The following is a 16,185-nucleotide window of genomic DNA, read 5'->3' as shown; positions in this document are numbered from 1 at the left end:
GCAGTGATTGCTGGCCAAACATTATAATGTGCAGTGCCTAATCTCTAACTTTTGATTCTTTTATTAGAAGATTTTTTTTTTTAATTTTTTTTGCTTAATGTGATGGAACAATCACACCTTTCTTTCATATCTGCAGTGAGGTTTTTCAACAGCACTGTATGGATGTAAACACACCCTGTATTGGAAGCTAACTAAATTTGCCTCATAGTCCAGTGGTGTGATTGATGCTTCTTGTAATAAATATAGCTTTGGAAGCTGGAAAAAGCACTGAAGCCTGACTGTATGGACTAATTACTACTGTGAGGCACATTGGGGAGGTGGAGCTGTGTCATCCAAACTGCTCCATAGTGACTCCATAGGTACTTTGAACCGGTTCCAGATTGAGAACCAGGTAGCTTTGGCTGCAGGGTCACCTGGCTCACAGTGTCTAAGAGGAAGATCTGGGTGCCTCCGCATTCGGTGGTGTAGACAGTGTGCTGTGAATTCCCATCAGTCTGACGCTGCAGTGAGATCTCTGAATAGCCATTTCTTAACAAGTGAGCTGCTTTAGAGGAGAAACTGTGCCTAAACTTCACAAGTTTTGTTCCCCTATGCTGTCATTTTTACTTTGGACAGACAACTTGTGCTTCATGCCTTTGTTTTCTATCTCCTTTTCGCCTTTCCTGCAATAAAAAATAGAAAGGAAAAAACAACAAGTAAAGCATAAAACAGTACAATGAGATGAGGATGGTGTGGTTGATTTAGGTGTTTGAGAGTGAGAATGCCACACGCTCTGAGGAAGGGATGTGATGACAAGTGGAGGTATTTTGTCTGTTTGACAGGAAAGCTCAGAATGAGAGGTTTTGGAAAAAGGGAATTATAATAATAAGTGTAAGTGATGACCAGGAATGAGAGGGGAAGGGGTTTTATAGTCAGTCCAGTGTGATGGCATTGGTTCTTCAAGAGAAATAGTTTTAAAAGTTAGAAAATAGTGGTTGAGGAAAGATGATGCCTGTATAACTTAGATCAAAGTTACAAGGTGCTCATATAGCTTGAGTTACAAGATGTCAATATAACCTTATATATCTATATAATCTGATATCAGTATAACCTAAATCATGACTTTTTATATATCTGTATAATCTGAATCATAGCGTTTTATACCCATAAAACCTGAATTATAACTTTATACCTATATAACCTGATATAAATAACTTTTGATACAATGTAATGGCTAGCATATGGTTAACTAGTTGCTTAATGGTGAATAGACAAAAAAGAAGAAAACTACTTGCTGGGTGGATAGCTTTAGAGACAGATGAGTGTAGTACTAATGAAAAGTTGGCAAGCGCAAAGCCAGTTAGCCACAAAACAAAGAAATCAGGCCAGTTAGGACCAGACAGACCAGAAACACTGTAACTGCCCTTGCTCCAAAGACAAAGTTGAAAAGTTCAGATGTGAAGAAGACCTTGGAATCCTTCATCAAAGGCCCCTGAGCTCCCCGAGTTGGGGCGGCGCAAGCGCAGTGCAGAAGAACTGTCTAATAACCATGAGCTCATAGGCTGTAAGTTAGTTCTGGCACCTGTGTGGTGATGTTCTAGTGACACAGTGACACAAAGCAATAGTTACTGTGTAAGTATAGCACAGCACTGCACAAAGGTGGGCGAGTTAGGCAGAGAAATCCCCCTCACCATCAACGCTGCAATAAACAAATACCTGCTCTATAGGCGTCGGGCTGTGGGGGTTCATTTCCAGCCTGTCTTTGGGCATCAAGGACATGAAATCTGCAGCGAAACTAGACACTTTTACAGCCGGTTTCTAAGAGCACTTGCAGCTCCTATGCAGATGAAGCTGTAATAAATATTGTACAAAGAAAGTTAAGCTGTATCTAGAGAATTTTAATAAATAAAAAGTTTTTTAAAACTCTCCCTGGATCCGTTGGCTCTTGCTAACTCTTGTTAGTACTAGAAATATGTTTTTGACATGTATTTTGAATGTTGGCTTATATTCCAAGCCTGTAAAAGCTAGCTTTGTACTGTCCCCCCCCCACCCTACATGTAGGGGAAAGAAATCAAGAAAACATCTTATTCTAGCATACAAAATCACTGATAAAAGCCTACAATTCATGAGCATGGGAGGGAAGAGTGCTGTGAACTGTGAATAAGAGTGTATAATTTCAAACTTTAGTATTTTTACACTCTGGGATGAGTGTTGAAAATGAATTTTTGTGGAAGGAATGTAGCAAAATGAAAGCAACAAAGAAGTGAGAGCCAGGCCTGGATTGATTCAGTTCTTTTCTAAAAGGCTTCTGTTGCATGCAAAATCCTTCTTCCTGAAGTATGTGTGGCACAATTCAGCAGTCTGGCAGAAAAATTTAACCCCAGCTGAAACTGTTATAAAGGAATTTTAACATGAATTTAAAAGATGGGAGAAATTACTAATGTTGCCCTGAAGAATAGAAAGGGAAGAATATTGTTTTGTTCAATGTCAGGAGCAGATGTACAGGGGTAAATCAGTAGGAAGAGGCAAACCAAAGCACAGAGGTAATAAGATTCAGAACAAGCCCTGACACCAGTCTTACATAGGTGATCTGCTGGAATATTTGAAAGTATACCCATATTATGTGTATTGTAAGGTTAATTGGATGTTTTCAGCCATGCTTTTTTGGGAATGTGTGCTTTCTGTTCCTTAAAAACATATAGATGGCTTTGAACTACATAAAAATTTGGAGTACAAGATGTGCGCTATAAAATCATGCATAGAAAGTGCTAGCTATAAAAACATGTGTATACCTGTGAAGGTGCTGATCAATTTGTGCTGTTTAGGAAAGAAAATTCCAAAACAGACCTGGCTGTGAAGAAATGCAAATAATAAAATTCAACTAGAGGTCCTTGAGGCTTCTTAAGCTCTAACCTTGTTATGAGGGATGGGGAAGTCAAACTGCCTAATGCAGATGTCTGTGAGTTACAAAAATAACCAGATGTCCTGATTAGCAGAAGCAAATGTTCTTCCCTTAATCCACGTGAAATTATATTCAAAGGCTCTCCGGATGTAATGTGTGTGTAAATAAGGGACCAACAAACATTGGAATAGAAAGAGCCATTGGCCAAGTAGCTTGCAAAGCTTGAAAGATTGAATATTAAAAACAAATTTGCCACTGCTGGCTCTCTTAAATTCACAGAACAGAACTGTTAAGCAGGGCTGCTTCCTGGGAAACATGGGAAGCCTGTTCTCATTAGCTATTTTCTCTCTCTCTCTGTCTCTCTCCCTCTGTCTCTTGAAAAATGTGGATGAAATGAAACTAGCTTTTTAAAATTCCCCTAAATGACTTGTTCCTAGCATCTGTATTTTGGGGGGGGGGCTGGTGGTGGTGATTTTTTGTTAGCTACAACTAGATTTTTGCTGTTCGAAATGCATCTGTTCATCAGATCTTTGATATTTGTGCTGGGTTTTGGCATTTTAATGTTAAATTGAATTTGCTGTTCTAGTGATGCGGAGTTCCCACACCATTAAATTACCCTTTATAGCCAAGAAGTAATTACTAAGTTAAAGAATGTCATAAGAAGCTTTTCTGTATGTTATGCAATTGTGTTATCAAGTCACATTGCTTTGAAAATTTATACTTTTCCAATTATTGATTTTAATGAAAAATTAAGAAAATCATGAAGGATCCATTCTACAGATGTGAAAACCAGAATCTTGTCCTGGTTGTTGAAACTTTTGTTGTCATCATCAGTGTTAACGTGGAGGCAGACCAAATTAGGACTCGTGTGAACGTGCATGTATGTGTCTGGTCAGAGGTGCTGTACTTCCCATTTTCACTGCTGTCAGAGCTTCAGTTTTAAGAATTTAAGTTATAGTAGGTACCTGAACTGCTTGGGCATGAATTTCCACTTGTAAATGTTCCAGGTGGGGGTGAGGTCTTCATCACAGGGCATTTATAAATGTGTTGGAGGAGAAAAAAGCGCCATGTATCTGTGCAGCTAACAAGATAATAGATATAATAAACAGAATAGACATGTGCATGCCAGTCTGTAGAGCAGACACTGAACTGGAAGGCCTTTTTAGTTTATTACCTTTCTTTTTCCACTGTCAGTCAGTGCAAGGCAGGCTGCAGATTCGCTGCCCTCCTGTCATTCTAATGCTCAGCCAAAACCCCTTGCAAAAGTACCATTAAACTTGTAAGAGCTGGGAAACTTGTCTGTGCCTTCATTCCAGGCTGAAGTCACCCCCTTGTGCCTACACGTTGCAATTTATGGTGTTCTCTAAAAGGATCTAATCTCGGTGAATGTTCAGAGCAGCAAATGCCGAGGAGAAATGGGGTCTGATACTTATCTCTGCATTTTCATTGCTGTGGATCTCCCTGTGTGTTATAGCTGTCATTTTTGTTTTATCTACTGAGCAGCAGAGAATTGCCTTCATACTTGCGGCTTTCATACTTGTTCTTCTCAAGGAGCATTGCAATCCTGAGGACTGGTTTTATATATTGTAGTGACTAGCCAAATAAGTGTGAATTTGAATGTTTTGGACCTCATGATAGGAGAAAAAGGGGAAGCTATCCTTACATGTTTTTAGTGTATCCTAGACACTTTTTTTTTTTTAACAGTAATACTGCTTCAGGCTGACACTGGCTATGCCAGGATTCATCCTAGCACTGTTTGAAATGGCTGAGATATTTATAAACTGACAGACAGCATTTATAAAATGAGGATGCTGACAGTCCCTTAACGATAACAATGGACTTGGACTCATCTATCACTTACAGAGGTTATTGGAAAGGGAACATAAGGCTTCTATGTGCCTCTGGTCTTGGACTGGCACTTATTTCCACACATAGCTCTCTCTTTTCAGTCCTCTCTGGCTGACATCAGCATTAGGCAATTACAGCTAATTTCTCCATACCTTTACGTGATGATGTTTTGTCCTGTTTTCTGCAAGACAACGAACTTTGCAGCATCTTGGAGCAACACCCTCATTCTCCCAAATTCCCCTCTCCTAAACAAGAGGAACATCCTGACTTCTGGCAGGCTGCTGGCTTGAATTGGGAGAGAAGAACAGTGTGTCCTGATTGACAGACTTAACCCGGGGCTGGGCAGGGGTTAAACAGGCCTTCTGCCTCTTTTTACTTTCATGCAGCACCAGTCTGCAGACAGAATGCTGATGTACCTCTTTATTCAGTGGTTCCCTCTTGACTGAGAGAGTACCCTTCTGTCCTTGGTGAGGAGGACCAAGTGCAGCACAGGGACACTTCCAGGAACATGGAAAAGGATGTCAGTTATTTTCAATTTCTGATAAAATGCTGTGTTCATTCAATGCACTTAGGAGCTTGAGGGTCAGGTCATATCAACAGTTTGCACTGGAAAAGGAAAAATGCACTGTTTCACTGGTGTGTGCTAAAGCATCTATTTTAACATGGCAGCAGAAATACTGAGACAGCTATGTCTGGCATCCAGTTTGCCCTTGGAACATTTACTCTACTCTAACTGTTTGCACACTGTGTTCCCACTGTATTATTTGCTTAGAGACCTAAAATACCCAAGTAGATTTCCTACATGCAGTTGGATCTGCTGATACCAGTAAAAGCACACTCTGCACACCCAGGCTTCTGTTCGAACTGATGTATACGCACGCAATGGCTGGAGCGAGGCTTGATTGGCTTGAGGGGGTCTATTTATCAGGGAACTCGATTAAAATACAGACTGCACATGACATCAAATTTGTAATCATTTTTCCACAGCAAGCAAGCAAGCATTTTCTGTATTGGATGCAGGTGTTTAAAGCAATAGTGTGTTTTAAGGGCCAGTGCAGCACAAATTCTGGCCTTTGGGATAAAGACAAGTGTTTTGCCTGCATAAACAATATATTATTTTTTTTCCCCTCCCCGAGGTCCACACACACCTAGTTTCCCTCAAGCTCATCATCTCTGTCAGGTTAATCAATAGGCACCGTATGGCAGAGGGTCAGTAATCAGTGTCATCGTGCCTTTAAATCGTGTTGAAAATTTGCTTAAAGCCTGGGCCAATTAACATCGAGATGATGAATGGATGGGTAGATGGGAAGAGCCTGACGCTCAGGGGCTTTGTGAGAAGGAGATGCTCAGCTGTTGAGCAGCAGACACCAGCGAATAAAATCAGCCATTCATGTGAGCTCAGTCCACCCACTCTTAATGATAATGTCAATCTAGCAAAATATATACACATTGGAGTTGTCATGAGTTCATAAATCAAAGGAGTTTGTCAAAGGCATTCAGATTAACGAGGCAGCAGCAATAACAAGTCAAATTTGCATAGAGAATTGCCCGAATCTCAGTAAATTATGATCCTGTTTTTCATTTGATTATTTGCTAATGTCTCAAGAGGGAGAATGATTATATTAGCATGCAAAATCTACTCCAGAAGTAGAAATCCGAGGTATAGCAGACCAGCACACGATGACAATTAATCAGTTTCTGCATACTAGCATAAACACGCAAGGCCCAGAAATGAACTCCTTTTTTATTATTATTTCTCCTTGCTACTGATCCAAATGGTTCAGCTTGACAGAGACTTTATATTGCTTTAACAGTGTTCTGAATTGTGCCTGCAGGCAAGACATAGTTATGCAGCTATAACCAACCTATCCATCTGCCAACCAGATTGGAATTCTCCTATCCAAGGCTTCCATTAACCCCCACTGACAGCTCCAAACAGGATTAAGAATTTGAAAGCATAAAAAATAGTTGTGCTCTTCACATAGACACAGACTTCTCCCCACCCCCACCTCCGCACGCTTGGAAAAAAGGCTGTGTCTGTACTCTTTTATAATTAGTGCAGGGCAGAACAGCATCAAAGAAAGCCTCCCCCAGTTGGCAGGGGTTTGATTTCCACCATGAGTGAGGCGGTACTAAAGGTAGCTCTGCCCAATTGGTAGTCCCTGGGAATGCATTTCTCCATGTATTATATCTCATTCCCAGCAGTGTTTTGCTGGGCTGTGTACACAAAATACTGCATGTCGTCTCTTGTCAAATGCTTCAGTCTGGGGATTTCGTATGCATTGTAGCATGTTGTGTTTAGTGGTGGAGGAGGCTTCATGGGGAGAGTTAAATAGTAATAATTTTGTAGTGGTCTTTAAGACAACCTGCCATGGAGTTATATTCTGTTAATTACAGGCTGAAGTTTTAAATGCAAATCAGATTTAAAAGGATCTCATTACAGTCAGTAGCCATTTTAGGAAAAATGAGCTATGGAAGGCAGAGCCCCTGTGCAGGAATCTTCTGTTAGAGACAAATTTTCAAGGTTACAAGAACTATGAGCTTGGGTTTCCTGACTTCTTTTCTCAGTACTTCCCCTGTCATTGTGTGACCTTGGGAGAAAAAAAAAAAAATCACCTGTCTGTGGGAAGAGGGGGTGCTTTGGAGACTTCAGCATCTAATCTTGTCTGTATTTGTTCAAAAGAAGAGACCCTTGCATGCAAGCACAAATGCTTTTAGCTAGTCCAGCTTTAGTCAAGAAGGCTGCCTGTGGGAAGTAAAAATTTTCCCTGGTGGAAGGGAGTTTGTATGGCTTTTCAGCTTTTCTTCCTAGCAAATTCCATCATTCCCCTACTATGTATGAAGTACAGTTGCTGCAGATCTTTAATATTCCCAGTGAGTACACCCAACTGACCGTCTGGATACCAAATGCTTCTTTCCAGGTCCGTGCCCGGGACGTTCATTTCAGTAACCACGAGAGGGTGCTCAGAGCGGTTCCTCCCTTTGTCTGCCTCTCCTGTGGCCGAGAGCATCGCTGGAGTCCTGCTGAGACAAACCTTATTCTGACCTCGCACATGTTTATCCCTCCTCCCACCTTGTTCAGCAAGGAGAAATATATAGATGTACCGTTTCAGTCGATTACGTTATGCTCTTCCCTTGGCCATGGCTAAGTGTTGCCCTGTCAAGTGAAATTCACTTCCGTGCAGCTACAGTTAGTCCTGAAATACGCGGGGTCCTGTACCTGCACCTGGATTGATAGGTTTCCTTTTCCTGAGGAATGAGCGGGAGTTATAAACATCTGTGCTTTTTCTTAAGTGTAATGCTTTCCAGTCATTCTGTCTTCACCAAGCGTAACTTACTTGCCGACAAAAGTGCATGAGCAGCGCTCCTCTTTAATAGTCTGCTATCGGAGCTGCTGTGTTGGTGCTGTAGAATGGTGAGACGCCAAGCTGTGAACCACCATATGCACTTGGCAGTCTTTGTCTGGTCTTTGTTCAGCCAACCTCTTAGCCTTGCCACCTATAAAGATAATGAATGCAAAATGGTCCTCTGCTTGCTCTTAAAATTAGATGCTCAGCTTAAAGAAAAAGTAGATAACTTGATGCTTTGCAGTGACTAGAAATTTCAAAATAGGGGCTAATAGTTCACCGTCAGTTCCTGCTTTTTGATGTTTGTGTGAGGGAGGATCCTTGGTGGCTTTGAAAGGCAAGAAGAATGCAAGATTTCACTGTCAAACAGAGATTATTTGGAAAGGGGAATCATTCTGACACCTACTGTAGGGAAGGGGGTGGGTGTTGAAAATGAATCCAGAAGTACTAAACAACCCGTTTACCCTACAGCTGCTACAAAATTCATTTCCTTTAGTAACTCACCCCAGGTTCTTATAGTTTTCACTCTTGACCTTTTTTTTTCTCCCAAAGCACAAAAATTTAAATCCTGACTTGAATGAACCACTTACTAAACTAAATTTCATGAGCAGAGAAGAGCAGCTTTAATGTCTGACCTTCCTTTTTGTATATATGCGATTCTAGCTTGTATGTTTTTATGATCACAATTCTTTCAAAGCAGGATTTAATGTAATAACTTGGTCCTGACTGTGACCTCATACAAAAACTTTAAAAGCTGCTCTCTTACAGTGATTTATCAGGCCTGTTTAGGATTGATTTCCATTATAAAATCCTGGTTACAAATGTCATGCTGCCTTATAGGTTCTATATCTTGTTTAAAAAAAAAAAGAATTCAAAATCACTAGTTGGTCTGCAAGCCTTGATTTACTCCTGACCAGTTTATGACATCCCAAGTGGGGTTTTACTATTGTGTTCCTCTCCTTCCACCCGTTCTGTGCCGTTTCTCAGCAGCTTCTGTCCCTGCCCTGTGTCCTGGCTGTCCCTTTGCCCCCCAGAGCAGCGAGCCTGCACTCACGCAGCACTGCAGTGGGCACACGCTCCCCGCAGCTGCCATGCTGCTGCTGGCCCTGCGCTGCCACTGCTCGCCCGGCCTCGCTCCTGCTCTGCCAACAGATGCCACCTGTGTCTCCTGAGGTGTTGGGCTGGAAGCTGTCTCTGTGAGAAGCCAGGCAGAGCCATGCTCAGCGAAGGACAGGTTATTTGGGGGACAGGTACAGAATGCAAACTTCTGCTGTAATAGACGCAGTCCTGAGCTTGTCTGCGAGTAACTGGAAAGCCACCCTTTTCCTGGCAGAGCTCTCCCTAGGAAGTTTTTCTGTATCTCTTTAAAACCTGTTTAGTTGCTCACTACTGAATGTGTGGGAATGTGGCCTAAGGCTATGAATACTGTGGTGATCAAACTTATTTTAGATGTGTGTGTGGGATTCCCCCAAAGCTGGCTGTCATTTCTCCCCAAGTGCAGTAGCTGAACCTGTGCGAAGGAACACTGTCTTCCTGAGTAGCTGACTTTGGCAGTGAGGTCAGGATTCTCCCCACTGTATCCAGCAGTTTTTAGCCAAACATTTGCAAGAGACTATTCATGTCCTTATACAACAATAGTTTGTCTTTAAACCAAGTAATATTTGGTTTTAATCATGACAGTAGCATGACAAAGTTTCCTGGTTGTATTTTTAACTCATGCTGGAAAAGCCCTTGCAATGCTTGTCTACATCCTCTTGACTGACTGATCTTTTTTTTGGAGGTGGCAGTTTATGTTTTGGAGAATCAGTCTTTCTAGAAATTATATATATATGTGGAGTCAGGCAGCAGGAGAGAAAAACACAGCTGTATTGTCATACACTACCTACACAATATTTGGGGGTGTTTTTGGAAGGATTCCCTGACAATCTCTTTTACAATAATTTAGCTCCACCATAATTTCTCTATGATTTTAGGCAGCCAGGCAGACTCAGTACAATTAGTAATTGTTAGGCAGATTAAAAACATGGGGACACAGAGAACAACAGTTGTACGCATTAACAACCTCTTGTTTTCAACAGGTTCCACTGTTCTAAATGGTTCTTCTGGGGTTTTTAGGAGCACCAGTGTTGCCATGCTGATTCAACCACAATTTCAGCTTTTGGAAGTGGCTGTTACTGGTAGTTTCAGAAAAAGTCCCTAAAGCACGGGCTTCTTCAGTAGATACCTGCACAGTGTTGCATTGTGGTGTTGAGGAGGAGAAATTCTTTCTCTGCCATAACAAGCTGTTTGGCATAAAAGTACCAGTTAGCCTCCAGTATGTGTATATGTAAAATGCTACAGCCTGTGTAGGAAAAATATTCTGTTTCTTTTCTCCTCACAGAGTAGTATTAGGGATAAGAACTGAATTAAAGCTTACTTTCTTTCACAGAATTCCTCTGAGAGAGAAGACTGTAATAATGATGAGCCCCCTAGGAAGATCATTCCTGAGAAGAATTCACTTAGACAGGTATGTGATCAGTCTCTTTAAAAATGCAATAAAACTTTCTAGCTATTTGAATCCTTAAGCACTTCTGGAAGCTGAAGTCTGGCTTTTGCTCATGGAAATCTTTTATTTTCTTCTTTGAAGTCTGAGCAAGTCACATTGTACCCAGGAAAATCAGACACAGATATTTAGCTTTCAGGGGAGTTTGATGACTCTGAAGAAATGTATGCTTCCGTATAGTTCAGTCAACTGTGACTTTAGTTTTACCTTTCTCCAGTTGATGTTCATCAAGACCTCTTCAGCCTTTTCTTCTGTAATCGTTCCTGTCTTGTTTGTAGTATATTTTGCCTTGCCTCAGATCAAAACTCTCAAAATGTTTACAACAATTAAACTTTTTATTGCCCTTGAAGGTAAATTTTCTTGGAGATGATATCCAGTTTAATAACTTGAAAAATTAACTGTTCTTGTTTCTTTTGCATTCATATAAATTACTAATGGGTGAAAAGGAAAAAGGATGGTTTACTAAAATAATATTTCTTTGTCCTTTATATATAGTAAAGCAAATTCCTTATCAATTCAAAATAATTCCTTTTTTTAATCCCCGTGGCCAACAAAGGGAGGCTGGCATGTGCTTTCTGGGAAATTTGAGTTTAGTGATTTCTGATCCATTTTCACTTTTGTCTTTCTCCCCGCTGCAACCTTCAGGCAGCAGAAGCAAAATTATGTCCATGCCTTGGCTGCCTGAGGTTGCTGCCTGGTGTATCAAAGTGAAACCATTGGTGAATGTGACTTAAGTGAATACCCCAGGCCATACATTGCAGCAGCTGAGGAATTGTTGCATTTCCTTCTGCATCTCAGCCACAGGAGCAGCAGCCTCAGGCAGAGGAATAAGATGGCACAATCCTGCCCCACATCACCTATTTCCAGCAGAAGCTGTGGGTCCGATCCATAGTAAAGGAAGATGTGTCTTTTTGATACAGTGCACTTGTGCTCAGAGTTGTTTGGTTTGTATGGTTGTTTTGAGTTTTTTTTGTGTTTTAATAGGAGTGTTTGATTTTGTGGGAAGAGGTGTCATGTGAAGGACTGCATACATGTGACTAAGAGAGGTGCATCTAACAGATGTAGTCCATATAGGTCTTTCAGACAGGAGGCAATATGCTGGCATAATGGCTGAGGTCCCATTTACAGCTGAGAAGGATTACCTTGCAGAATTGATTAAATATGTTAGATGAAACTTAAACTGTTTCTGGCATTCAGCAACAAACAGGAGCTGGAGGAAGAAGGCAAACCTAGGTCCCTACTGTGTATCCCCAGGATAGGAAACAAGGTCCCCAAAAATCAGGGGGGTTTTATCTTAGAGTTATATTATCCATGGCAAGCCATCAGGTTCAGCAAGAAGATTCATAGTTAGAGATATTAATTAAAAAGGATCATGAGTTACTTATTTTGTGTGTCTTCTCATCACACTGAGTTCTTCCTCGTAATTATTGACTGAGGAAACAGATATTTGCAAACTGTATTATGCAGATGAGGAAGGTACAGTTTCTTGAATTGGGTTTCCATTTTGTTATATTTCAATCTGCAGAAGTATTCTTAGTGTCACAGGAAAGCTGTCTTTTCCCTCAGGCCCACAATTCATCATAATCAAGTAGATACCAGGAATACAACTACAAAACCACTTATAGTGTCCCAAGATTTCATATTGGAGAGAATTCAATGGACATTGTTTACACTGAAGATGGTTAGCTGTGTTGCACAATATTGTTGAGACATTGTGTCAGTCTCCATCTTTGTGTCCAGTCCCTAGAGTGAAAGATGCAGGACAAAATCCCTGGGTCTTCTATTGCTATCTGGGGCCTTTGTATTGAGGACAGTCTTTGTAAATAAATTCAAGATGTAGTCTTAGTCTTAAAGCAAGCACCCTCTTGTCTAGATCATAGGAGGTGGTTGTCCATGATTTTTTGCCTGTTATAGAGAGAATTCTGGTTCTTTACGTAGACAGAAATAAAGCTGTCTGAGCATTTTGAAAGCTCAGATTGTTCCTCCTCTCTTTTATCAATGGACAGGAGCAGTGGGGAGTTTTCTGGGGCTCTCATTCCAGAAGTCAGACACATTTAGCCATGTGCCTAAATACTCACAGTCAGTGAGTAATGCTTACTGTAAAGATCTGCATCTCCTATAGGAAGGTATGCAGAGTGACTCCTTTGTCTTACATATATCAATGCTTTGTAGTACCAAAAAAATGTGGCCTGCAAATGCTGTCAAAGCAATAACACATAAAAAATGCCTTCCATTTTACTGAAAAGATGCTAACTTGGTAAATATTGTGTGAACATTCCGTATTTTTTGTTCCTCCCCTAAGACTCCCTTAATATTTCATTATTGGGGAACATGGACCTACACGCACAGAGAAATCGAGTGTATGGGGGTAGAAGAGGAGTCTGTTTATTTAAATGATCTTCCTAGTGAACATATCCTCATATTTAGTACTTTTTGATTAGTCTTAGAAAATTAATGAGATGCATCAGACCACTTCAGGGTAAGTACTATGTCTTGACATGTTCAGCTGCTAACAAGTTTAAATAAAGGTGCGTTTCCTTTTCTTGCCTGGTTTGCAGTGCTGTTATGCAGCCTTAACCATAACGTTTTCTCAGGTGGGTTTGTGATCAGACATACCAGAAGGTGGAGGTGTTAAGGAGGTGTAATGCTTACTTACATGTGAAGCTATGTGCAGGAGCTAAAGATACCCATTGCTCAGTGCTGTGGAACTCTTAGTAAGAGAAATGTCATTTTGTTGGTTTGTGGAGAAGGGTGTCTTCAGAAGCCTCAACAAGTGGGGCTGTATCCTTGAATTGCTGGAAGTGGAGGGCACAGCTACTGTTGGGTGCATGTGAGGGCAGCAAGGGAGAGAAGACACGGAGATTAGCACGGGGAAACAGAAGAAGGCAATGAACTTGACACTGTTTGCTGGAACAGTGAAAAGGTCTAAGCTGTGACAGACTTTGGAATATGGATGCAGACGTTCAGTTTTCGTTGAGTGCTTGATCTGACAAAATTAAATTTTGAAGGGATAAACTGAAAATCACAGTATGAAAACAGACCAGAAAAAAACAATGACAAGTGGCAAAAGTTTTTGGCAACTTTATTTAAGCTAACAAACGAATTTTCACACTGCAAAGTTATAAATTAATTTTAATAGGCTGATCCAGATGGTCCATTTGGAAAATGGATAGCTTGATCTGTTGAAAATTAAACTAAATTTATCTCTCTCATACTTCAAACTGAAGTAAGCGTGAGAAGAGTGCCCATTAAGTCCAGCTCATACAGATGGACCGGCAGGTCACACATGGGACTAATCTGATTCATTTTAAAAATAAATGCATGAGTTATTGAATCAGGTTCCTGTTTCAAGCCCTGCATGTGAGCGTGTGTGTGTGCTGCCCTTTCAAAGGGACTCGCAAATGCTTCAGTGCATTTTTAACCTGTGTGTTTCCATTTTAATTCAGCTTCCTTGCCAAAAAACATAATTAGTTTTCAGTGCCTATCATTTAGTGTTAGACCCAAACACTAGATTGATTAGGTCAGCCATTTGTTATTTTAAGGGCTATGTCTCCATCCTTCATTTATGAAGAACATGAGCTCAATAGTCTTGGGCAGAGAGCCGGCCTTTAGAAACTGGGAAGGGGAAACTCTCTGGGGGCCCCTCCAGCCTTTTAGCTTCTGGGTGTTTTTAACAGAGCCATGAATGCAGATTTGTAAATTTATTGCAGTGCCATCTGTTTTTTTTGCAGGAACCGTATTATTGTTGGCTCGTATCTGTCTATTGTGGTGGTCACTCCCCGGGAGCTTGCCCTCATAGTCCTAAGGAAAGTGATGAATAGTGGGGGTCAACACGAGTAGGTCACAGGGCAGCTGTCCAGGGCTGCCCTGAACTTGATTACCCTACTGGTTTTTAAAGAAGACGGGCACAATGCTGGTTGTTTAAAACCCTCCCTCCCTTCTCTTCACTGCAGCAATAATGAAGTGCCTTTTGCTGCTGTGGTTCATCTGTGGGCGAAGGTGCCTTGTGGGGAAAAGCTGGCAGCAGCAAGGCTGCCACAGTGTACCTCCTGCAAACCTCACTTTGGACTCTGCTGTCTTTCTGCAAGCTTCCAGATGGAAGTCCGGGGGAAAAAATCCCTGTCTGTTACCCCATTCAGACAATCCCCTTAGCATTTTCAAGAATTCTCCCTTTTATGGTTTTGGCATAGAATATTACCTCAATTCACTCTTACAGACTTGAGATAATTTTCTAAAATTACACTTAGCACCTAAAACAGTCTCTGGGCACTATTTCAAAGTTAAAATAGGCACAGTCTGATCTTAAGAGTTTAAAGCCAGTACTCAAGAAAACCGTGAGAAGCAGAAAGTGGCTGAAGAAGGTAGAGCAAAGGGAAAACAAGAAGTAGCAGTTGTTAGTGGTTTACTTTCAGTTGGCAGCCTCATCCCACTGCTTAGGGCTCCTCTCCATGTCTGTTTCTCTCCTGCAAAAGTGTTTCTGCCATGCAAGATTGAAGATCTCTTCTTGAATGATGAGGAAAGTTGCATGGTGTGGAGGAAGAGAGGGTCCTTCATCTCACTCCATCTCTTTGGGGAAGACACTGCACTTCAGATTTGCCTTCTGATGGAGAGCTGTCTGAGGGCAGTCCTAGTCTATAAAGTTATCCTGGTTGCCTCATCTTTTACACAACACTTGGTAATAAGGAGTTGCTCATTGAAAAGCCCCCTGAAATTGCTAGAGGTACACCCTTAGCCTTACTTGCAAGATTATTCTTTCTTTTAAAGTTTTGGGGTTTTTTTGCTCATTATTCTCAAACAACAACAAGGAAAAAAAAAATAATTTCCATTCCTTTATGACACTTGGTGCACGTTAAAAAGCTAGCCAAAGCGGGATGTGCTGGAGTCTAAGTTACAATGGGAATGCTGCCTCGTGGCGGAAAGGCCACTGGGCTCTTTCAGCATTAGTGCTAATAGGAATCTGTCACCCCGCCGCATTGCTGCATTCCTCTGTAATTGAGTAAATTGCAAGTGTTGTCTGCTCCCCCCTGCCCTTTGTGTCCGTGTCCACTTACCATCCGAAGAACGTGGGCAGTGATAAATAAAGCGCTGAACAGGGCTCCCAGCTCTTTGAAAGCAGCATGTTGCCAACCCCCTAGTTATATTTCTTTAAGTGTTTATGTTTTTCTGTATTCTTTCTCTTGTGTGGCTGGAACCCTGGGGATCCGAAGCCATGAGAGAGGCCAAGAAGCTAACAAAAGTAGCTGTCCCCTTGTTAGCTTGTTCCTTTCTTCTTTAAAAAACAAGATGAAAACCATCTGGCTCAGGGCATTACATTTTCCTCCCCCATGCACCTCTATAGATTAAGAGTTTCACCTGCAGTGAGGGTTTACATTGATTAGGGAGGGAGCAGTAATTCAAGCCTCCATCCACTTCAGTGGTACTTTGCAGTCTTTAAAGGTGCTGACCCATTGAGTTAAACTGTCAAGGGAGGATAAAAAAGGATCTTCATCCCAGGAGGTAACAGCTGCCAGGTTTTCAACACCTTGCACGCTGCTGGAAAAATGTCACAAATTGTCAATGGAAAGAAA

At 41.3% G+C, this 16,185-nt stretch overlaps 1 protein-coding gene across 7 annotated transcripts in view; it reads left to right on the top strand.

Moving 5' to 3' along the window:
- The window catches only part of BTRC (beta-transducin repeat containing E3 ubiquitin protein ligase), a 120,506-nt gene that overhangs the window by 38,159 nt on the left and 66,162 nt on the right, over positions 1-16,185 (top strand). For 5 of the 7 annotated variants that reach the window (XM_041415362.1, XM_041415360.1, XM_041415359.1 and 2 more), the window contains one exon: positions 10,505-10,582. The exons of the other annotated variants lie outside the window; for them this stretch is intronic. In XM_041415362.1, the coding sequence (XP_041271296.1) occupies positions 10,505-10,582 (78 nt within the window). The remainder of the gene's footprint in view (positions 1-10,504; positions 10,583-16,185) is intronic. 7 annotated transcript variants of the gene reach the window in all.

This window comes from Onychostruthus taczanowskii, unplaced genomic scaffold (assembly GCF_017590055.1).
Source record: "Onychostruthus taczanowskii isolate IOZ18803 unplaced genomic scaffold, ASM1759005v1 scaffold5, whole genome shotgun sequence".
Classification (NCBI taxonomy): Eukaryota; Metazoa; Chordata; class Aves; order Passeriformes; family Passeridae; genus Onychostruthus; species Onychostruthus taczanowskii.
The sequence above is the reverse complement of the archived record's forward strand: the minus strand, read 5'-3'. Positions and strand labels throughout refer to the sequence as shown.